At 43.6% G+C, this 24,849-nt stretch overlaps 1 protein-coding gene across 1 annotated transcript; it reads left to right on the forward strand.

Moving 5' to 3' along the window:
- Positions 1-7,630: 7,630 nt before the first annotated feature.
- LOC120040361 (transmembrane protein 237A-like) lies at positions 7,631-21,368 on the forward strand (the record flags this gene model as incomplete). Its single annotated transcript, XM_038985549.1, has 5 exons — positions 7,631-7,782; positions 11,838-11,912; positions 13,288-13,446; positions 20,660-20,756; positions 21,214-21,368. Coding segments are annotated over exons 1-5 (520 nt in total), but the record flags the coding sequence as incomplete, so codon positions are not given.
- Positions 21,369-24,849: the final 3,481 nt, after the last annotated feature.

Consider the following 24,849-nt stretch of genomic DNA (forward strand, 5'->3'; position numbering starts at 1 on the left):
ATACAGTTAGAGGTTATATACAGTAGAGAGGCTATATACAGTAGCCAGGCTATATACAGTAGAGAGGCTATATACAATAGAGAGGCTATATACAGTAGAGAGGCTATATACAGTAGAGAGGCTATATACAGTAGCGAGGCTATATACAGTAGCGAGGCTATATACAGTAGAGAGGTTATATACAGTAGAGAGGCTATATACAGTAGAGAGGTTATATACAGTAGAGAGGTTATATACAGTAGAGAGGCTATATACAGTAGAGAGGCTATATACAGTAGAGAGGCTATATACAGTAGAGAGGTTATATACAGTAGAGAGGCTATATACAGTAGAGGGGCTATATACAGTAGAGAGGCTATATACAGTAGAGAGGTTATATACAGTAGAGAGGCTATATACAGTAGCCAGGCTATATACAGTAGAGAGGCTACATACAGTAGAGGGGCTATATACAGTAGCCAGGCTATATACAGTAGAGAGGCTACATACAGTAGAGAGGCTATATACAGTAGAGATGGCTATATACAGACACCGGTTAGTCAGGCTGATTGAGGTATTATGTACATGTAGATATGGTTAAAGTGACTATGCATATATGATGAACAGAGAGTAGCAGTAGCGTAAAAGAGGGGTTGGCGGGTGGCGGGACACAATGCAGATAGCCGGGTTAGCCAATGTGCGGGAGCACTGGTTGGTCGGCCCAATTGAGGTAGTATGTACATGAATGTATAGATGTAACATCATTAACCATAAGATAAGAATCATAAATTACCAAACCCGTTCTCAGGAATGGATAACACTACAGATCCCTTTACACTTGTGTGTATAAGGTAGTAGTTGTGGAATTGTTAGGTTAGATTACTTGTTGGTTATTACTGCATTGTCGGAACTAGAAGCACAAGCATTTCGCTACACTCGCATTAACATCTGCTAACCATGTGTATGTGACAAATAAAATTTGATTTGATTTGATCCCCTCCAGTCTCCACAGATTTGGGGAAAAATCTGTGTTTAGTTTTTTTGCCCCTAATTTATGGACCAATCTGCAGAATTCACTGCAGTTAGATGTGCTGGTGTCACTCAGGCAGGTTACACTGTTGATTGAGGATCTCTATGTAATTGATTGATTTCATTAAATGTGTTTATTTAGTTATTGTGTGCTGAATTATATTGTTTTATACACACATATGTGTATGTTTTAATATTCTGTTTTTTATTGTAACGTCTACAGGGCTCTCTTGTAAAAGAAATGTTTCATCTCAATGTGACTCCATGTTTAAATAAAAGGTTAAATAAATAAAATAAATTCCTTTTTATATAATGCATTACTTTTTGATCAGAACCCTATGATGATCGGGTGTCGTTGCGGAAAGAGACAAAGAGACCAGAGGATGGTGATGTCATGTTGGGCTGCTGTTACCAGGCAACTCAGACAAGGCAGTCTGTGATTCTCCCCTATCCTGCTGTTTTTTCTGTTCACAATCCCACACGTGACAATGACCACAGGAGTTGGCAACACAGCACCAGTGGCCTACATCATTGTGATCTCTGCCTCAGATGCCTCAGCAGTAATCCTCTCCTATGAGGATTTAACCGGGATTAGGCAGCAGTATCCTCAGCTGGGGCTCAGAGCTGCCCTCCTCCACCGACACCTGGGGTAGGCAGACCTATGGCACCATTGTCCCTGTAGTACACTATACAGGAAAAAGGGGTGCCTTTTTGGGACGCACCCTTTATATCCTCAGCCAGGCCCTGAGCTGTGCTAGAATGGGGAGAGAACAGGCGGTAAGTAACAGGCGGTAAGTCACGGGCGGTAAGTCACGGGCGGTAAGTCACGGGCGGTAAGTCACGGGCGGTAAGTCACGGGCGGTAAGTCACGGGCGGTAAGTCACGGGCGGTAAGTCACGGGCGGTAAGTCACGGGCGGTAAGTCACGGGCGATAAGTCACGGGCGGTAAGTCACGGGCGGTAAGTCACGGGCGATAAGTCACGGGCGATAAGTCACGGGCGGTAAGTCACGGGCGATAAGTCACGGGCGATAAGTCACGGGCGCTAAGTCACGGGCGGTAAGTCACGGGCGGTAAGTCACGGGCGGTAAGTCACGGGCGGTAAGTCACGGGCGGTAAGTCACGGGCGGTAAGTCACGGGCGGTAAGTCACAGGCGGTAAGTCACAAACACTTTCTCCTCCTCTGGAGACCTGGGCAGTAGGAGGAGGTGGGTCTCATGTTTGTAGTAAATTATTTAACTGGGTTGAATACAGAGACATCAGGTAAACCTGAGTTAATAGGCTTTTAGTTATTGGTTAGTTTTGTTAGAGTTTTTTTAAGTGGTTGCAAGGATCCACAACAGTTGTTGTTTTGTATATGCAAAAATCCACTGTTGCATGTTTAGTGTGTAGTTTGATTAACATCTGCTGGCAGGGTTTGAAGCACTGTATGACTTTGTTGTACAGTTATTAGTCAACCTAATAATTTGTAGCCTGACTGCCTTTGTGCCTCATACACTGTCATATCAAGTATATTGCTGATTGTTCAACAGGTGTATTCCCATGTCCAGGTTAGTAGTTCTATTCCCATGTCCAGGTTAGTAGTTCTATTCCCATGCCCAGGTTAGTAGTTATATTCCCATGTCCAGGTTAGTAGTTCTATTCCCATGTCCAGGTTAGTAGTTCTATTCCCATGTCCAGGTTAGTGGTTCTATTCCCATACCCAGGTTAGTAGTTCTATTCCCATGTCCAGGTTAGTGGTTCTGTTCCCATGTCCAGGTTAGTGGTTCTATTCCCATGTCCAGGTTAGTAGTTCTATTCCCATTTCCAGGTTAGTGGTTCTATGCCCATACCCAGGTTAGTGGTTCTATTCCCATTTCCAGGTTAGTTGTTCTATGCCCATACCCAGGTTAGTGGTTCTATTCCCATTTCCAGGTTAGTTGTTCTATTCCCATGTCCAGGTTAGTGTTTCTATTCCCATGTCCAGGTTAGTGGTTCTATTCCCATGTCCAGGTTAGTGGTTCTATTCCCATGTCCAGGTTAGTTGTTCTATTCCCATGCCCAGGTTAGTGGTTCTATTCCCATTTCCAGGTTAGTTGTTCTATTCCCATGCCCAGGTTAGTGGTTCTATTCCCATGCCCAGGTTAGTGGTTCTATTCCCATGTCCAGGTTAGTGGTTCTATTCCCATGCCCATATTAGTGGTTCTATTCCCATGCCCAGGTTAGTGGGTCTATTCCCATACCCAGGTTAATAGTTCTATTCCCATGCCCAGGTTAGTAGTTCTATTCCCATGTCCAGGTTAGTGGTTCTATTCCCATGTCTAGGTTAGTAGTTATATTCCCATGCCCAGGTTAATGGTTCTATTCCCATGCCCAGGTTAGTAGTTCTATTCCCATGCCCAGGTTAGTGGTTCTATTCCCATGCCCAGGTTAGTTGTTCTATTCCCATGCCCAGGTTGGTAGTTCTATTCCCATGCCCAGGTTAGTTGTTCTATTCCCATGCCCAGGTTAGTTGTTCTATTCCCATGCCCAGGTTGGTAGTTCTATTCCCATGCCCAGGTTAATAGTTGTATTCCCATGTCCAGGTTAGTAGTTCTATTCCCATGTCCAGGTTAGTAGTTCTATTCCCATGCCCAGGTTAGTAGTTATATTCCCATGTCCAGGTTAGTAGTTATATTCCCATGCCCAGGTTAGTAGTTCTATTCCCAAGTCCAGGATAGTGGCTCTATTCCCATGCCCAGGTTAGTGGTTCTATTCCCATGCCCAGGTTAGTGGTTCTATTCCCATGCCCAGGTTAGTGGTTCTATTCCCATGCCCAGGTTAGTGGTTCTATTCCCATGCCCAGGTTAGTGGTTCTATTCCCATACCCAGGTTAGTGGTTCTATTCCCATGTCCAGGTTAATAGTTATATTCCCATGCCCAGGTTAATGGTTCTATTCCCATGCCCAGGTTAGTGGTTATATTCCCATGCCCAGGTTAGTTGTTCTATTCCCATGCCCAGGTTAGTGGTTCTATTCCCATGTCTGGGTTAGTAGTTATATTCCCATGCCCATATTAGTGGTTCTATTCCCATGCCCAGGTTGGTAGTTCTATTCCCATGCCAAGGTTAGTGGTTCTATTCCCATGCCCAGGTTGGTAGTTCTATTCCCATGCCAAGGTTAGTGGTTCTATTCTCACGCCCAGGTTAGTGGTTCTATTCCCATGCCCAGGTTAGTGGTTCTATTCCCATGTCCAGGTTAGTAGTTCTATTCCCATGCCCAGGTTAGTGGTTCTATTCCCATGTCCAAGTTAATGGTTCTATTCCCATGCCCAGGTTAGTGGTTCTATTCCCATGCCCAGGTTAGTTGTTATATTCCCATGCCCAGGTTAGTGGTTCTATTCCCATGCCCAGGTTAGCAGTTATATTCCCATGCCCAGGTTAGCAGTTATATTCCCATGCCCAGGTAAGTGGTTCTATTCGCATGCCCAGGTTAGTGGTTCTATTCCCATGCCCAGGTTGGTAGTTCTATTCCCATGCCCAGGTTAGTGGTTCTATTCCCATGTCCAGGTTAGTAGTTATATTCCCATGTCCAGGTTAGTAGTTATATTCCCATGTCCAGGTTGATAGTTCTATTCCCATGCCCAGGTTAATAGTTCTATTCCCATGTCCAGGTTAGTAGTTCTATTCCCATACCCAGGTTAGTCGTTCTATTCCCATGTCCAGGTTAATAGTTATATTCCCATGCCCAGGTTAATGGTTCTATTCCCATGCCCAGGTTAGTGGTTCTATTCCCATGCCCAGGTTAGTTGTTCTATTCCCATGCCCAGGTTAGTGGTTCTATTCCCATGTCTGGGTTAGTAGTTATATTCCCATGCCCATATTAGTGGTTCTATTCCCATGCCCAGGTTGGTAGTTCTATTCCCATGCCAAGGTTAGTGGTTCTATTCCCATGCCCAGGTTGGTAGTTCTATTCCCATGCCAAGGTTAGTGGTTCTATTCTCACGCCCAGGTTAGTGGTTCTATTCCCATGCCCAGGTTAGTGGTTCTATTCCCATGTCCAGGTTAGTAGTTCTATTCCCATGCCCAGGTTAGTGGTTCTATTCCCATGTCCAGGTTAATGGTTCTATTCCCATGCCCAGGTTAGTGGTTCTATTCCCATGCCCAGGTTAGTTGTTATATTCCCATGCCCAGGTTAGTGGTTCTATTCCCATGCCCAGGTTAGCAGTTATATTCCCATGCCCAGGTTAGCAGTTATATTCCCATGCCCAGGTAAGTGGTTCTATTCGCATGCCCAGGTTAGTGGTTCTATTCCCATGCCCAGGTTGGTAGTTCTATTCCCATGCCCAGGTTAGTGGTTCTATTCCCATGTCCAGGTTAGTAGTTATATTCCCATGTCCAGGTTAGTAGTTATATTCCCATGTCCAGGTTGATAGTTCTATTCCCATGCCCAGGTTAATAGTTCTATTCCCATGTCCAGGTTAGTAGTTCTATTCCCATGCCCAGGTTAGTGGTTCTATTCCCATACCCAGGTTAGTGGTTCTATTCCCATGTCCAGGTTAGTAGTTATATTCCCATGTCCAGGTTAGTATTTATATTCCCATGCCCAGGTTAGTAGTTCTATTCCCATGTCCAGGTTAGTGGCTCTATTCCCATGCCCAGGTTAGTGGTTATTTTCCCATACCCAGGTTTGTGGTTCTATTCCCATACCCAGGTTAGTGGTTCTATTCCCATACCCAGGTTAGTGGTTCTATTCCCATGCCCAGGTTAGTGGTTCTATTCCCATGCCCAGGTTAGTGGTTCTATTCCCATACCCAGGTTTGTGGTTCTATTCCCATACCCAGGTTAGTGGTTCTATTCCCATGCCCAGGTTAGTGGTTCTATTCCCATGCCCAGGTTAGTGGTTCTATTCCCATGTCCAGGTTAGTGGTTCTATTCCCATGCCCATGTTAGCAGTTATATTCCCATGGCCAGGTTAGTGGTTCTATTCCCATGCCCAGGTTAGTAGTTCTATTCCCATGCCCAGGTTAGTAGTTCTATTCCCATGCCCAGGTTAGTGGTTCTATTCCCATGCCCAGGTTAGCAGTTATATACCCATGCCCAGGTTAGTGGTTCTATTCCCATGTCCAGGTTAGTAGTTCTATTCCCATGTCCAGGTTAATGGTTCTATTCCCATGTCCAGGTTAGTAGTTCTATTCCCATGTCCAGGTTAATGGTTCTATTCCCATGTCCAGGTTAGTAGTTATATTCCCATGTCCAGGTTAGTAGTTCTATTCCCATGTCCAGGTTAGTGGTTCTATTCCCATGCCCAGGTTAATGGTTCTATTCCCATTCCCAGGTTAGTAGTTTTATCTTAAAACAACTCAGCGTAATTTATTTTCTCTGACCGACACGATCCAAAATGACAATTTGTACCCTACATATGTATTGTGTTGGTGTTGTCAGTGAACTGTCAGCTGATGTGGTGCCACCCTTGTAGTGTCATCTAATATGGTCCACCCTCGTAGTGTCATCTAATATGGTCCACCCTCGTAGTATCATCTAATATGGTCCACCCTCGTAGTATCATCTAATATGGTCCACCCTCGTAGTATCATCTAATATGGTCCACCCTCGTAGTATCATCTAATATGGTCCACCCTCGTAGTGTCATCTAATATGGTCCACCCTCGTAGCATGGGTCTCCCGGGTGGCGCAGTGGTCTAGGGCACTGCATCGCAGTGCTAGCTGCGCCACCAGAGTCTCTGGGTTCGCGCCCAGGCTCTGTCGCAGCCGGCCGCGACCGGGAGGTCCGTGGGGCGACGCACAATTGGCATAGCGTCGTCCGGGTTAGGGAGGGTTTGGCCGGTAGGGATATCCTTGTCTCAGTATGTAAATGTAATAAAATGTATGCACTCTACTGTAAGTCGCTCTGGATAAGAGCGTCTGCTAAATGACTAAAATGTAAATGTAGTATCATCTAATATGGTCCACCATTGTAGTGTCAGTTGATGTGGTGCCACCCTCGTAGTGTCAGCTAATATGGTCCACCCTCGTGGTGCCACCTGATGTCACCATAGTGTCGTCATTGAGCCCTTGTATACGTGAGAAGCAGACTATAGGAGAGATAATAGGATCACTTCCTATAGACCTAAATGGCTCTAGTGGGCTAGTGGCCTCTCCCCACTCTCTATCTCCCTCTCTGTCTCTCTCTCTCCCTCTCTATCTCTCCCCCCTCTCTCTATCTCCCTCTCTGTCTCTTTCTCCCTCTCTTTCTCCCTCTCTGTCTCTTTCTCCCTCTCTCTCTCTTTCTCCCTCTCTCTCTCTCTCCCTCTCCTCTCTCTCTCCCCCCTCTCTCTCTCTCTCACTCCTCCTCCTCTCTCGCTAGCTGCCTCCCCCCTCCTCTTTCTCTCTGAAACCCAGGTAGAGTTGGCCTCTCTGTAGGTGGAATGGGGAGGAGGTAATTATCATAGACCTGGTTTACCTGGTTAATACACTCATTGTGTTCTCTATCAGTTACGGGTCTGGTACAGGTTTGACAGCTAGCCAACCGATAGGCTGTCACAACCTAATCAACCTGCTTACAGCCAACCAATAGGCTGTCACAACCAACCTGCTTATCCTCGGGTCAAGCTAAGCTGTTTCTGAGAAGAGACAGTCTCATCTCAGTGCAAGGAGACAGTACAGTGGATAAACACCATAGGAGACGTACGGTCGGAGAGGGAAACCAAAAAGTGGACTGACATACTTTTGTTGATTTGTATCTGATATTACTGTTGTTGGTGTTTTCTCCTCTGGACTCTTTTCATGGTTGTTGCCGAACGCAGTCAAGACAGAGCCAGTGAGTGAGTGAGTGAGTGAGTGAGTGAGTGAGTGAGTGAGTGAGTGAGTGAGTGAGTGAGTGAGTGAGTGAGTGAGTGAGTGAGTGAGTGAGTGAGTGAGTGAGTGAGTGAGTGAGTGAGTGAGTGAGTGAGTGAGTGAGTGAGTGAGTGAGTGAGTGAGTGAGTGAGTGAGTGAGTGAGTGAGTGAGTGAGTGAGTGAGTGAGTGAGTGAGTGAGTGAGTGAGTGAGTGAGTGAGTGAGTGAGTGAGTGAGTGAGTGAGTGAGTGAGTGAGTGAGTGAGTGAGTGAGTGAGTGAGTGAGTGAGTGAGTGAGTGAGTGAGTGAGTGAGTGAGTGAGTGAGTGAGTGAGTGAGTGAGTGAGTGAGTGAGTGAGTGAGTGAGTGAGTGAGTGAGTGAGTGAGTGAGTGAGTGAGTGAGTGAGTGAGTGAGTGAGTGAGTGAGTGAGTGAGTGAGTGAGTGAGTGAGTGAGTGAGTGAGTGAGTGAGTGAGTGAGTGAGTGAGTGAGTCTGTCTGTCTGTCTGTCTGTCTGTCTGTCTGTCTGTCTGTCTGTCTGTCTGTCTGTCTGTCTTTGTCGTCTGTCTGTCTGTCTGTCTGTCTGTCTTTGTCGTCTGTCTGTCTGTCTGTGTTTGTCGTCTGTCTGTCTGTCTGTGTTTGTCGTCTGTCTGTCTGTCTGTCTGTCTGTTTGTTTGTTTGTCTGTGTGTGTGTGTTTGTCGTCTGTCTGTCTGTGTTTGTCGTCTGTCTGTGTGTGTTTGTCGTCTGTCTGTGTGTGTGTGTGTTTGTCGTCTGTCTGTGTTTGTCGTCTGTCTGTGTTTGTCGTCTGTCTGTCTGTCTGTCTGTCTGTGTTTGTCGTCTGTCTGTCTTTGTCGTCTGTCTGTCTGTCTGTCTGTCTGTCTGTCTGTCTGTCTGTTTGTTTGTTTGTTTGTTTGTTTGTTTGTCTGTGTGTGTGTGTTTGTCGTCTGTCTGTCTGTGTTTGTCGTCTGTCTGTGTGTGTTTGTCGTCTGTCTGTGTGTGTTTGTCGTCTGTCTGTGTTTGTCGTCTGTCTGTGTTTGTCGTCTGTCTGTGTGTGTTTGTCGTCTGTCTGTCTGTCTGTCTGTCTGTCTGTCTGTCTGTCTGTCTGTCTGTCTGTCGTCTGTCTGTCTGTGTTTGTCGTCTGTCTGTCTGTCTGCCTGTCTGTCTGTCTGTCTGTCTGTCTGTGTGTTTGTCGTCTGTCTGTCTGTCTGTCTGTGTTTGTCGTCTGTCTGTCTGTCTGTCTGTCTGTCTGTCTGTCTGTTTGTTTGTTTGTTTGTCTGTGTGTGTGTGTTTGTCGTCTGTCTGTCTGTGTTTGTCGTCTGTCTGTGTGTGTTTGTCGTCTGTCTGTGTGTGTGTGTGTTTGTCGTCTGTCTGTGTTTGTCGTCTGTCTGTGTTTGTCGTCTGTCTGTCTGTCTGTCTGTGTTTGTCGTCTGTCTGTCTGTCTGTCTGTCTGTCTGTCTGTCTGTCTGTCTGTCTGTCTGTCTGTTTGTTTGTTTGTTTGTTTGTTTGTTTGTTTGTCTGTGTGTGTGTGTTTGTCGTCTGTCTGTCTGTGTTTGTCGTCTGTCTGTGTGTGTTTGTCGTCTGTCTGTGTGTGTGTGTGTGTTTGTCGTCTGTCTGTGTTTGTCGTCTGTCTGTGTTTGTCGTCTGTCTGTGTGTGTTTGTCGTCTGTCTGTCTGTCTGTCTGTGTGTGTGTGTTTGTCGTCTGTCTGTCTGTGTGTGCTTGTCGTCTGTCTGTCGTCTGTCTGTCTGTCTGTGTTTGTCGTCTGTCTGTCTTTGTCGTCTGTCTGTCTGTCTGTCTGTGTTTGTCGTCTGTCTGTCTGTCTGTGTTTGTCGTCTGTCTGTCTGTCTGTCTGTCGTCTGTCTGTCTGTCTGTCTGTCGTCTGTCTGTGTTTGTCGTCTGTCTGTCTGTCTGTCTGTCTGTCTGTCTGTTTGTTTGTTTGTTTGTCTGTGTGTGTGTGTTTGTCGTCTGTCTGTCTGTGTTTGTCGTCTGTCTGTGTGTGTTTGTCGTCTGTCTGTGTGTGTGTGTGTTTGTCGTCTGTCTGTGTTTGTCGTCTGTCTGTGTTTGTCGTCTGTCTGTCTGTCTGTGTGTGTTTGTCGTCTGTCTGTCTGTGTGTGCTTGTCGTCTGTCTGTCGTCTGTCTGTCTGTCTGTGTTTGTCGTCTGTCTGTCTTTGTCGTCTGTCTGTCTGTCTGTCTGTGTTTGTCGTCTGTCTGTCTGTCTGTGTTTGTCGTCTGTCTGTCTTTGTCGTCTGTCTGTCTGTCTGCCTGTCTGTCTGTCTGTCTGTCTGTCTGTCTGTGTGTTTGTCGTCTGTCTGTCTGTCTGTCTGTCTGTCTGTGTTTGTCGTCTGTCTGTCTGTCTGTCTGTCGTCTGTCTGTCTGTCTGTCTGTCGTCTGTCTGTGTTTGTCGTCTGTCTGTCGTCTGTCTGTGTTTGTCGTCTGTCTGTCGTCTGTCTGTGTTTGTCGTCTGTCTGTCTGTCTGTCTGTCTGTGTGTGTTTGTCGTCTGTCTGTCTTTGTCGTCTGTCTGCCTGTCTGTCTGTCTGTCTGTGTTTGTCGTCTGTCTGTTTGTCGTCTGTCTGTCTGTGTTTGTCGTCTGTCTGTTTGTCGTCTGTCTGTCTGTGTGTGTGTTTGTCGTCTGTCTGTCTGTGTCTGTCTGTCTGTCTGTCTGTCTGTGTGTGTTTGTCGTCTGTCTGTTTGTCGTCTGTCTGTCTGTGTCTGTCTGTCTGTCTGTGTGTGTTTGTCGTCTGTCTGTCTTTGTCGTCTGTCTGTCTGTCTGTGTTTGTCGTCTGTCTGTCTTTGTCGTCTGTCTGTCTGTCTGTCTGTCTGTCTGTCTGTCTGTCTGTCTGTCTGTCTGTCTGTCTGTCTGTGTGTGTTTGTCATCTGTCTGTCTGTCTGTCTGTCTGTCTGTCTGTCTGTCTGTGTGTGCTTGTCGTCTGTCTGTCTGTCGTCTGTCTGTCTGTGTTTGTCGTCTGTCTGTCTTTGTCGTCTGTCTGTCTGTCTGTCTGTCTGTCTGTCTGTCTGTGTGTTTGTCGTCTGTCTGTCTTTGTCGTCTGTCTGCCTGTCTGTCTGTCTGTCTGTCTGTCTGTCTGTCTGTCTGTCTGTCTGTCTGTCTGTGTGTGTTTGTCGTCTGTCTGTCTGTCTGTCTGTCTGTCTGTCTGTCTGTCTGTCTGTCTGTCTGTCTGTCTGTCTGTCTGTGTGTGTTTGTCGTCTGTCTGTCTGTCTGTCTGTCTGTCTGTCTGTGTGTGTTTGTCGTCTGTCTTGTATTGTTACTCTGAAAGACACGTTTCTTTGTTTACCAGACGGTCTATACAACATACTTACTAGAAGATGTACATATCATACGTACACTGAGTGGACAGAACATTATGAACACCTGCTCTTTCCATGACATAGACTGACCAGGTGAAAGCTATGATCCCTTATTGATGTCACTTGTTAAATCCACATCACTCAATGTAGATGAAGGGGAGGAGACGGGTTAAAGAAGGATTGTCAAGCCTTGAGACAATTGAGACATGGATTGTGTATGTGTGCCATTCAGAGGGTGAATGGGCAGGACAAAATATTGAAGTGCCCTTGAACGGGGTATGGTAGTAGGTGCCAGGCGCACCGGTTTGAGTCAAGAACTGCAACGTTGCAGGGTTTTTCATGCTCAACAGTTTCCTGTGTGTATCAAGAATGGTCCACCACCCAAAGGACATCCAGCCAACTTGACACAACTGTGGGAAGCATTGGAGTCCACATGGACCAGCATCCCTGTGGAACGCTTTCAACACCTTGTAGAGTCCATGACCCGATGAACTGAGGCTGTTCTGAGGGCAAAAGGGGGGTGAAGGTTCAACTCAATATTAGGAAGGTGTTCTTAATGTTTTGTACACTCAATGTAGATTGACTGCATAGACATTTGTTAAGTCTGTTCAGGTGTCTGCAAGGTCTATTGTACCACTGCCCTCAGATACCTTATCTAGGTATGTTAATGAGCGATAGCTACTCTAAAACCTTATTAAAAGTTTGATCAATGAACTTAATTGTTTGATTGATCCGTCCAGACGTGATGCCAATCACCAAATCAACCAAGAAGAAGAAATGGAAGAAGGAAGCGGGTGACGTGGAGGACCCAGAAGGTGGGCTGATAAGGAATACATACTATGCTTAAAGGCCCAATCTGCAATTCAAACGATAACAAAGTGGACACCCCCGCCTCTGTTTTGGTAAAAAAATTGCTTTTAACCAATCACTCATCTGAGTCAGTGCAGTACAAGTTGAGTGCCCTTTCTCTATGTTGAAAGTAAGTAGTTAACTTGTTCTCTGAAAAAAAATAGCATTGCATTTGGTCAAAGACAATTCTCTCCAACAGCAGGAAGCAATCTGATTGGACGGCTGTTAGTCAGCAAAGGGTGCTTTACTATTTTCAGGCACTTTAATTACTTTATCTTCCTGTAGGGACACACTCCTTTAGGCTTTGGTTAAAGATATAGCAACTAGGGGTGACAACAGTCTGCTACCATTCTCAATAGTGTCCCTTCAAGGTTATCTGTACCTGGTGGCTCGTCATTGTTGACGTACAGTACCAGTCAAAAGTTTGGACACACCTACTCATTCAAGGGTTTTTCTTTATTTTTACTATTTTCTACATTGTAGTGAAGACATTGAAACTATGAAATAACACAGTAACCAAAAAAAGTGTTAAACAAATCAGAATATATTTTAGATTCTTCAAAGTAGCCACCCTTTGCCTTGATGAGAGCTTTGCACACTCTTGGTATTCTCTCAACCAGCTTCATGAGGTAGTCACCTGGAACTTGCCTTGTTAAAAGTTAATTCGTGAGCCAATCAGTTGTGTTGTGACAAGGTAGGGGGGGGTGATCTACTGTCCTGTAGGTTTTCAGTCCAACACTAATTTAGCATATCTGATTCAGCTAGTTAAGGTCTTGTTGAGCAGCTAATTAGTAGAATCAGGCGTGTTAAATTAGGGTTGGACTGAAAACCCACAGGAAGGTAGGAAGAGGGTTGGGCAGCCTTGATGTAAATCATAAAACATATATATTGTTATATAAATTATGTTATCATCCCAATGTTACATAAAACCCTAACTAGAACTTAATGGGAATCTTAACTAATGTCATGGGAATGTTCCCGGTTTGCTGGGGATGACATCATTTCCAATGAACTCTGAACTCCTCCAACTATTGACACCAGCAAAAACTGATCATCAACACACATATGAGTTAAAATAAATTAAAGTGTGTAAACATTGATATGATATTTGATGCTGAAACATATTAAACATGAACCGTATTCACTAAATAGATTGTTTATATTTAGGATAATGTTTTACATCTTTGTCATTCTATTTTCAATATTAATATTAATGTATTATTTAATTTTTTTACTTTACATGTTATGAAAATTCCATAAAATCCTAAAAGTTTTCACAATTCTGCTACTTTACTGGTTTGCCAACTCATGTCTGTGTACTGAATGAAGTGTCCTCCTCAGGGTGTTCTGCTGTCTGCTACCCAGGCAGCCCTCCAGAGCCAGGTATTGAGATGGAGGGACTGGCCAGCAGGAGGCAGTCAGAGACGGTCCCTCTGACCCCTGAACCACAGGAAGTCCCACCACAGAAGAGGAAGAAGAAAAAGAAAGCTCAGACCCAAGGTACTCTAGGTTCTGTTACCCTAGGTTCTGTTACTCTAGGTTCTGTTACTCTAGGTTCTGTTACTCTAGGTTCTGTTACTCTAGGTTATGTTACCCTAGGTTCTGTTACCCTAGGTTCTGTTACTCTAGGTTCTGTTACTCTAGGTTCTGTTACTCTAGGTTCTGTTACCCTAGGTTCTGTTACTCTAGGTTCTGTTACCATAGGTTCTGTTACCATATGTTCTGTTACCCTAGTACCCTAGGTTCTGTTACTCTAGGTTCTGTTACTCTAGGTTCTGTTACCCTAGGTTCTGTTACCCTAGTACCCTAGGTTCTGTTACCCTAGGTTCTGTTACTCTAGGTTCTGTTACCATAGGTTATGTTACTCTAGGTTCTGTTACTCTAGGTTCTGTTACTCTAGGTTCTGTTACTCTAGGTTCTGTTACTCTAGTACCCTAGGTTCTGTTACCCTAGGTTCTGTTACTCTAGGTTCTGTTACCCTAGGTTATGTTACCCTAGTACCCTAGGTTCTGTTACCCTAGGTTCTGTTACTCTAGGTTCTGTTACCATAGGTTATGTTACCCTAGGTTCTGTTACCCTAGTACCCTAGGTTCTGTTACTCTAGGTTCTGTTACTCTAGGTTCTGTTACCATAGGTTATGTTACCCTAGGTTCTGTTACTCTAGGTTCTGTTACCATAGGTTATGTTACCCTAGGTTCTGTTACCCTAGGTTCTGTTACTCTAGGTTCTGTTACTCTAGGTTCTGTTACCCTAGTACTCTAGGTTCTGTTACTCTAGGTTCTGTTACCCTAGGTTATGTTACTCTAGGTTCTGTTACTCTAGGTTCTGTTACTCTAGGTTATGTTACTCTAGGTTCTGTTACTCTAGGTTCTGTTATCCTAGGTTCTGTTACCCTAGGTTCTGTTACTCTAGGTTCTGTTACCCTAGTACCCTAGGTTATGTTACTCTATGTTCTGTTACTCTAGGTTCTGTTACCCTAGGTTATGTTACTCTATGTTCTGTTACCCTAGGTTCTGTTACCCTAGGTTCTGTTACCCTAGGTTCTGTTACTCTAGGTTCTGTTACTCTAGGTTCTGTTACCCTAGGTTCTGTTACCCTAGGTTCTGTTACCCTAGTACCCTAGGTTCTGTTACTCTAGGTTCTGTTACTCTAGGTTCTGTTACTCTAGGTTCTGTTACCCTAGTACCCTAGGTTCTGTTACTCTAGGTTCTGTTACTCTAGTACCCTAGGTTCTGTTACTCTAGGTTCTGTTACTCTAGGTTCTGTTACTCTAGGTTCTGTTACCATAGGTTATGTTACCCTAGTACTCTAGGTTCTGTTACCCTAGGTTATGTTACCCTAGGTTCTGTTACTCTAGGTTCTGTTACCCTAGGTTATGTTACCCTAGTACCCTAGGTTCTGTTACTCTAGGTTCTGTTACTCTAGGTTCTGTTACTCTAGGTTCTGTTACCCTAGGTTATGTTACTCTAGGTTCTGTTACTCTAGGTTCTGTTACTCTAGGTTCTGTTACCCTAGGTTCTGTTACCCTAGGTTCTGTTACTCTAGGTTCTGTTACTCTAGGTTCTGTTACCCTAGGTTATGTTACTCTAGGTTCTGTTACTCTAGGTTCTGTTACTCTAGGTTCTGTTACCCTAGGTTCTGTTACTCTAGGTTCTGTTACCCTAGGTTCTGTTACTCTAGGTTATGTTACTCTAGGTTCTGTTACTCTAGGTTCTGTTACTCTAGGTTCTGTTACCCTAGTACTCTAGGTTCTGTTACCCTAGGTTCTGTTACTCTAGGTTCTGTTACTCTAGGTTCTGTTACCCTAGTACTCTAGGTTCTGTTACCCTAGGTTCTGTTACTCTAGGTTCTCTTACTCTAGGTTCTGTTACTCTAGGTTCTGTTACTCTATGTTCTGTTACTCTAGGTTCTGTTACCCTAGTACCCTAGGTTCTGTTACTCTAGGTTCTGTTACTCTATGTTCTGTTACTCTAGTACTCTATGTTCTGTTACTCTATGTTCTGTTACTCTAGGTTCTGTTACCCTAGGTTATGTTACTCTAGGTTCTGTTACCCTAGTACCCTAGGTTCTGTTACCCTAGGTTCTGTTACTCTAGGTTCTGTTACTCTAGTACTCTAGGTTCTGTTACCCTAGGTTCTGTTACCCTAGGTTCTGTTACCCTAGGTTCTGTTACCCTAGGTTCTGTTACCCTAGGTTCTGTTACTCTAGGTTCTGTTACCCTAGGTTCTGTTACTCTAGGTTCTGTTACCCTAGGTTCTGTTACTCTAGGTTCTGTTACTCTAGGTTCTGTTACTCTAGGTTCTGTTACCCTAGGTTCTGTTACTCTAGGTTCTGTTACTCTAGGTTCTGTTACCCTAGGTTCTGTTACCCTAGGTTCTGTTACTCTAGGTTCTGTTACCCTAGGTTCTGTTACCCTAGGTTCTGCCTGCAGAGAGTAGCATAATTTGTCTGATTCTCTGTAATAATGGTATGGGAATAACAAGACATTTTATTTTGTAAAGTGGTTTCTTGCCTCAGACAACATGTCCAGTCGCCTGCTTGTCTGAATGACATGTGGATAAACAGGTTAATGTCAAGGCCTGCATGTTTTTTCAAGTCTCGTGGAATGTAGGTCCTACATTGAACACCACACATTGACTGCTACTGTAGACTGAATGATAGAACAGCTATTTTAATGTTAAAATGGGATGTGTTTTTCTCAATTGTTTTTTATGGCATCCCACTGTAGTAGATGTCTCCTACATTGGAATAAACCATGAGCTTTTACAAGACCATTCATTGTGCAATCATTCTAAAAGCACCGGCGTTAAAAAAAAACAGTTTTGGGTCACGATTAAAAATATCTATTTTTATTTCTCAAACTGTTAATTAACTTCTAGTTGGTCCCAATCCCGGATCCGGGAGCACCCTCATCAGTAAAAAAGCTGACTAGCATAGCCTAGCATAGCGCCACAAGTAAATACTAGCATCTAAATATCATGAAATCACAAGTCCAAGACACCAGATGAAAGATACACATCTTGTGAATCCAGCCATCATTTCTGATTTTTAAAATGTTTTACAGGGAAGACACAATATGTATTTCTATTAGCTAACCACGATAGCAAAAGACACAACTTTTTTTTCCTGCATAGGTAGCTATCACAAATTCGACCAAATAAAGATATAAATAGTCACTAACCAAGAAACAACTTCATCAGATGACAGTCTGATAACAGATTTATTGTATAGCATATGTTTTGTTCGAAAAATGTGCATATTTCAGGTATAAATCATAGTTTTACATTGCAGCCACCATCACAACTCTCACCAAAGCAACTAGAATAACTACAGAGAGCAACGTGAATTACCTAAATACTCATCATAAAACATTTATGAAAAATACACAGTGTACAGCAAATGAAAGACAAAGATTTTGTGAATCCAGCCAATATTTCAGATTTTTTAAGTGTTTTACAGCGAAAACACAATATAGCATTATATTAGCTTACTACAATAGCCAACCACACAGCAGCATTGATTCATGCACATTAGCGATAGCGAATAAACCTGCAAAAGATATTACATTTTTCACTAACCTTCTCAAAACTTCATCAGATGACAGTCCTATAACATCATATTACACAATACATATATGGTTTGTTCGAAAATGTGCATATTTAGCGGCACAAATCGTGGTTATACAATGAGAATAGTAGCCAAGCTGCAAACAAAATGTCGGGAGAAATCTTGGGAGAGGCACCTAATCTAATCAATAACTAATCATAAACTTGACAAAAAAATACAGGTTGGACAGCAAATGAAAGATACATTAGTTCTTAATGCAACCGCTGTGTTAGATTTTTAAAATTAACGTTACTACGACATACAGCGTGCGTTAAAGCGAGACCGCACCGAAATTAATGGCGGAATAATAGTTTAACATTTTCCAACAGAACAACGAATTAACATCATAAATAGTTCTTACTATTTGATGAGCTTCCATCAGAATCTTGTGCAAGTTGTCCTTTGTCCAGAAGAATCGTTGCTCGGTTGTAGATTGTCGTCTTCAACTTTGGAATTAGCAGCAAACATTAGCCATGTGGCGAAGACGTGTCCAACTCACTATAACGCAGCACAAATGAAATACCGAAAATCGCAATATACTGATATAAACTGATATAACTCGGTTTAAAATAACTACATTATGATGTTTTTAACACCTATATTGAATAAAATCAGAGCCGGATATATCTAACGCCTATAACAACAGTTTTTCAGAATGCAATCCTGAGGTCTGTCTTGCGTCATGACGAACGTTGAAAAGACTGCACACCCGGTTCCAAGAGCTTTTATACGGCCTCAGAACTACCTAGACACCCCATTCCAATTCTCACTGCTTACTGACATCTAGGGGAAGGCGTATGCAGTGCATGTAGACCCATAGATTACATGCAAATTTATAAACTGACCCTGGAACAGAGCCCCCGATTTCAGATTTTTCAGTTCCTGACAGGAAGTTTGCTGCAAAATGAGTTCTGTTTTACTCACAGATATAATTCAAATGGTTTTAGAAACTAGAGAGTGTTTTCTATCCAATAGTAATAATAATATGCATATTGTACGAGTAAGAATTGAGTACGAGGCAGTTTAATTTGGGAACTAATTTTTACAAAGTCGAAATGGCGCCCCCCTATTGAGAAAAGGTTTTAATTGAAGCACGCTTCCCATTCACAATTCAGGCAACAGGCTATCAGCGAGTCACTCACCACTTTACAACGTCAGCTGGAGACAGTAGGGATGAATGTTTTATTCCATATTATGAGGCATGTCTTGACCTCGCATCAAAGTAGCCTGTAGTAAGAATCCAACCAGGGAAATGGGGAGGAAAATTATTTTATAAAGACTTCAAAGGCGGAGGGTGAGTTTGGGCAAGCTTACAATTTATCCTACCGGTTCTACCGTTCTGCGTGTCAGTTGTGATTTTCATATTTTAGTGGAACGGGTTTTATTTCAATAATAACGTTTTAGTTTCTCAAAATCATAATCATAAAAAATCTGAATAAAAAGGTTGAAAATCTCAAAGCTAAAAGTTAACTCATGTGAGATCACCAGCCCTTTGATCTCATTGGCGGCTAAAGAAATGACCTCATAGAACTCATAGCCTATCAAATCAAATCGTATTTGTCACATGCACTGAATACAACAGGTGTATTCACCTTACCGTGAAATGCTTACTTACAAGTCCTTAACCAACAATGCAGTTTTAAGAAAATGAGAGTTAAGAAAAGATTTACCGGTGTGCTGGGGTACAGGTGAGTCCAGGTAATTGAGGTAATATGTACATGTAGGTAGGGGTGAAGGGACTATGCACTGATAACAAACAGCGAGTAGCAGCAGTGTAGAAATAAGGGGGGGGGGGGTCAATGTAAATAGTCTTATGGCTTGGGGGTAGAAGCTGTTAAGGAGCCTTGTGGACCTAGACTTGGTGCTCTGTGGGGTAGCAGAGAGAAGGTGGCTGGAGTCTTTGACAATTTTTTGGGCCTTCCTCTGACACCGCCTAGTATATAGGTCCTGGATGGCAGGAAGCTTGGCCCCAGTGATGTACTGGGGGCTGTATGCACTACCCTCTGTAGAGCCTTACGGTCGGATGACGAGCAGTTTCCATACCAGCGGTCAGGATGCTCTCGATGGTGCAGAACCCTGCTGTAAACAGCTGTAGAACCCTGTTTAGAATGGTGTTTTCCCAGGTGGGCTATTTAGAATGGTGTTTTCCCAGGTGGACTGTTTAGAATGGTGTTTTCCCAGGTGGGCTGTTTAGAATGGTGTTTTCCCAGGTGGGCTGTTTAGAATGGTGTTTTCCCAGTTGGGCTGTTTAGAATGGTGTTTTCCCAGTTGGGCTGTTTAGAATGGTGTTTTCCCAGGTGGTCTGTTTAGAATGGTGTTTTCCCAGTTGGGCTGTTTAGAATGGTGTTTTCCCAGGTGGTCTGTTTAGAATGGTGTTTTCCCAGGTGGGCTGTTTAGAATGGTGTTTTCCCAGGTGGGCTGTTTAGAATGGTGTTTTCCCAGGTGGTCTGTTTAGAATGGTGTTTTCCCAGGTGTGCTATTTAGAATGGTGTTTTCCCAGGTGTGCTATTTAGAATGGTGTTTTCCCAGGTGTGCTATTTAGAATGGTGTTTTCCCAGGTGGGCTGTTTAGAATGGTGTTTTCCCAGGTGGGCTATTTAGAATGTTGTTTTCCCAGGTGGGCTATTTAGAATGTTGTTTTCCCAGGTGGGCTATTTAGAATGGTGTTTTCCCAGGTGTGCTATTTAGAATGGTGTTTTCCCAGGTGTGCTATTTAGAATGGTGTTTTCCCAGGTGGGCTGTTTAGAATGGTGTTTTCCCAGGTGGGCTATTTAGAATGTTGTTTTCCCAGGTGTGCTATTTAGAATGTTGTTTTCCCAGGTGGGCTGTTTAGAATGGTGTTTTCCCAGGTGTGCTATTTAGAATGTTGTTTTCCCAGGTGTGCTATTTAGAATGTTGTTTTCCCAGGTGGGCTGTTTAGAATGGTGTTTTCCCAGGTGGGCTGTTTAGAATGTTGTTTTCCCAGGTGTGCTATTTAGAATGTTGTTTTCCCAGGTGTGCTATTTAGAATGTTGTTTTCCCAGGTGGGCTGTTTAGAATGGTGTTTTCCCAGGTGGGCTATTTAGAATGTTGTTTTCCCAGGTGTGCTATTTAGAATGTTGTTTTCCCAGGTGGGCTGTTTAGAATGGTGTTTTCCCAGGTGGGCTATTTAGAATGGTGTTTTCCCAGGTGGGCTGTTTAGAATGGTGTTTTCCCAGTTGGGCTGTTTAGAATGGTGTTTTCCCAGGTGGGCTGTTTAGAATGGTGTTTTCCCAGGTGGGCTGTTTAGAATGGTGTTTTCCCAGTTGGGCTGTTTAGAATGGTGTTTTCCCAGTTGGGCTGTTTAGAATGGTGTTTTCCAGGTAATAGCATTTTGGCAAATGTTTAAAAAGGAAGTTTTATTGGCTGCTTCATTACATAAGTTACATCTTCTGTTAAGATTCATTACTATAATGTAAATGTGGTCTCTGTCATGCTGAACGCAATGCATATGGATCTGGTAAATTTCTCAAATGGTTGGTAAATAAAAAAACAATATTGGCTATCTATCTTATCTATCTTTATCTATATTATCTATCTATCTTTATCTATCTTATCTTTATCTATATTATCTATCTTATCTATTTCAGACATGGAGGAGCCGGAGCTGGTGAATGGGGACGGGATGGACCAGCACACAGACGGGGAGGAACAAGTCGTCACCAGGACAAAAACCAAGAGGAAGAAGTGAGTGCTAGACTGCTGTAGGGCAGACCCTGTAGGCCAGACCCTCCATAGCTTGGTACCACATCTGTTTGTACGGTTTGCAAACCCATGTGGTCATTGTGACCATCGGAAAACAGCACAACCAGATCTGTGACTAGGCTAGACCCACCATGTCTGTGGTGCTGTATGCAGTGTGTGGGGGGAGGGGGGGGGGGGTATTCAATGCTCTGTAAAGCAACTGCTACAGAACATATGAAGAAGAGAACATTGTGACGAATCTAACATTCAGCATCGAACTATGGGGACGTTCCAGGTCGCCTATTATGAGTATGTGTTCCAGGAACCCCCATCAATAAGACTTAATGACCTGTTGACAATATATCTGTACGGTAAACGACCTGGAACGTCTTCATAATCTCCATCTTGACACGTTAATATCTGCACCCGCCTCTTTTCTTTTTCTCTCTCCCCACAACAGGAAGTCCAAGATTGACATGCATTACACCAATGACCTGGGTGTGGAGGACGGTGACATTGTCAGTGGTTTGCACCATGCTATCCCCCACCATTCCCTGTTTTCTTCTCCTCTGGGCCACAGCCAGCCCGTCGGCAAAGTGTTTGTGGAGAGAAACAGTGAGTGTCCTGTCTCTCTTAACGTAAAATCGGAACGTACAACCAAATCTTGCGGTGTCGGCAGAGACTTATATCTCATACCTAAACAACGGTGATGAAAACACTCAAAAAGTATTTCACTTCTTAATAAAGTAAATCACTAGTCCAGGACTAATAAACAGTTACGACGGAGAGCATGCTTCGTAGTCCAGGACTAATAAACAGTTACGACGGAGAGCATGCTTCGTAGTCCAGGACTAATAAACAGTTACGACGGAGAGCATGCTTCGTAGTCCAGGACTAATAAACAGTTTCAACGGAGAGCATGCTTCGTAGTCCACGACTAATAAACAGTTTCAGAGGAGAGCATGCTTCGTAGCCCAGGACTAATAAACAGTTTCAGCGGAGAGCATGCTTCGTAGTCCAAGACTAATAAACAGGTTCAACGGAGAGCATGCTTCGTAGCCCAGGACTAATAAACAGTTTCAGCGGAGAGCATGCTTCGTAGTCCACGACTAATAAACAGTTTCAACGGAGAGCATGCTTCGTAGTCCAGGACTAATAAACAGTTTCAACGGAGAGCATGCTTCGTAGTCCAGGACTAATAAACAGTTTCAACGGAGAGCATGCTTCGTAGTCCAGGACTAATAAACAGTTTCAACGGAGAGCATGCTTCGTAGTCCAGGACTAATAAACAGTTTCAACGGAGAGCATGCTTCGTAGTCCAGGACTAATAAACAGTTTCAACGGAGAGCATGCTTCGTAGTCCAGGACTAATAAACAGTTTCAACAGAGAGCATGCTTCGTAGTCCAGGACTAATAAACAGTTTCAACGGAGAGCATGCTTCGTAGTCCAGGACTAATAAACAGTTTCAACAGAGAGCATGCTTCATAGTCCAAGACTAATAAACAGTTTCAGAGGAGAGCATGCTTCATAGTCCAGGACTAATAAACAGTTTCAGAGGAGAGCATGCTACGTAGTCCAGGACTAATAAACAGTTTCAGAGGAGAGCATGCTTCGTAGTCCAGGACTAATAAACAGTTTCAACGGAGAGCATGCTTCATAGTCCAGGACTAATAAACAGTTTCAGAGGAGAGCATGCTTCATAGTCCAGGACTAATAAACAGTTTCAACAGAGAGCATGCTTCATAGTCCAAGACTAATAAACAGTTTCAGAGGAGAGCATGCTTCATAGTCCAGGACTAATAAACAGTTTCAGAGGAGAGCATGCTACGTAGTCCAGGACTAATAAACAGTTTCAGAGGAGAGCATGCTTCGTAGTCCAGGACTAATAAACAGTTTCAACGGAGAGCATGCTTCATAGTCCAAGACTAATAAACAGTTTCAGAGGAGAGCATGTTTCATAGTCCAGGACTAATAAACAGTTTCAGAGGAGAGCATGCTACGTAGTCCAGGACTAATAAACAGTTTCAGAGGAGAGCATGCTTCGTAGTCCAGGACTAATAAACAGTTTCAACGGAGAGCATGCTTCATAGTCCAGGACTAATAAACAGTTTCAACGGAGAGCATGCTTCGTAGTCCAAGACTAATAAACAGTTTCAACAGAGAGCATGCTTCATAGTCCAGGACTAATAAACAGTTTCAACAGAGAGCATGCTTCATAGTCCAGGACTAATAAACAGTTTCAGAGGAGAGCATGCTTCGTAGTCCAGGACTAATAAACAGTTTCAACGGAGAGCATGCTTCGTAGTCCAGGACTAATAAACAGTTTCAACAGAGAGCATGCTTCATAGTCCAAGACTAATAAACAGTTTCAGAGGAGAGCATGCTTCATAGTCCAGGACTAATAAACAGTTTCAACGGAGAGCATGCTACGTAGTCCACGACTAATAAACAGTTTCAACGGAGAGCATGCTTCGTAGTCCAGGACTAATAAACAGTTTCAACGGGGAGCATGCTTCATAGTCCAGGCCTAATAAACAGTTTCAGAGGAGAGCATGCTTCGTAGTCCAGGACTAATAAACAGTTTCAGAGGAGAGCATGCTTCGTAGTCCACGACTAATAAACAGTTTCAACGGAGAACATGCTTCGTAGTCCACGACTAATAAACAGTTTCAACAGAGAGCATGCTTCGTAGCCCAGGACTAATAAACAGTTTCAGAGGAGAGCATGCTTCGTAGTCCACGACTATTAAACAGTTTCAACGGAGAGCATGCTTCGTAGTCCAGGACTAATAAACAGTTTCAACAGAGAGCATGCTTCATAGTCCAGGACTAATAAACAGTTTCAACAGAGAGCATGCTTCGTAGTCCAGGACTAATAAACAGTTTCAACGGAGAGCATGCTTCGTAGTCCAGGACTAATAAACAGTTTCAGAGGAGAGCATGCTTCGTAGCCCAGGACTAATAAACAGTTTCAGCGGAGAGCATGCTTCGTAGTCCAAGACTAATAAACAGGTTCAACGGAGAGCATGCTTCGTAGCCCAGGACTAATAAACAGTTTCAGCGGAGAGCATGCTTCGTAGTCCACGACTAATAAACAGTTTCAATGGAGAGCATGCTTCGTAGTCCAGGACTAATAAACAGTTTCAACGGAGAGCATGCTTCGTAGTCCAGGACTAATAAACAGTTTCAACGGAGAGCATGCTTCGTAGTCCAGGACTAATAAACAGTTTCAACAGAGAGCATGCTTCATAGTCCAGGACTAATAAACAGTTTCAGAGGAGAGCATGCTTCATAGTCCAGGACTAATAAACAGTTTCAGAGGAGAGCATGCTTCGTAGTCCACGACTAATAAACAGTTTCAACGGAGAACATGCTTCGTAGTCCACGACTAATAAACAGTTTCAACAGAGAGCATGCTTCGTAGCCCAGGACTAATAAACAGTTTCAGAGGAGAGCATGCTTCGTAGTCCACGACTATTAAACAGTTTCAACGGAGAGCATGCTTCGTAGTCCAGGACTAATAAACAGTTTCAACGGAGAGCATGCTTTGTAGTCCAGGACTAATAAACAGTTTCAACAGAGAGCATGCTTCATAGTCCAGGACTAATAAACAGTTTCAACAGAGAGCATGCTTCATAGTCCAGGACTAATAAACAGTTTCAGAGGAGAGCATGCTTCGTAGTCCAGGACTAATAAACAGTTTCAACGGAGAGCATGCTTCGTAGTCCAGGACTAATAAACAGTTTCAACAGAGAGCATGCTTCGTAGTCCAGGACTAATAAACAGTTTCAACGGAGAGCATGCTTCGTAGTCCAGGACTAATAAACAGTTTCAACGGAGAGCATGCTTCGTAGTCCAGGACTAATAAACAGTTTCAACGGAGAGCATGCTTCGTAGTCCAGGACTAATAAACAGTTTCAACGGAGAGCATGCTTCGTAGTCCAGGACTAATAAACAGTTTCAACAGGAGAGCATGCTTCGTAGTCCAGGACTAATAAACAGTTTCAACAGAGAGCATGCTTCGTAGTCCAGGACTAATAAACAGTTTAACAGAGAGCATGCTTCGTAGTCCAGGACTAATAAACAGTTCAACGGA

The sequence above is a fragment of the Salvelinus namaycush genome, unplaced genomic scaffold, assembly GCF_016432855.1.
Source record: "Salvelinus namaycush isolate Seneca unplaced genomic scaffold, SaNama_1.0 Scaffold3461, whole genome shotgun sequence".
Taxonomy (NCBI): domain Eukaryota; kingdom Metazoa; phylum Chordata; class Actinopteri; order Salmoniformes; family Salmonidae; genus Salvelinus; species Salvelinus namaycush.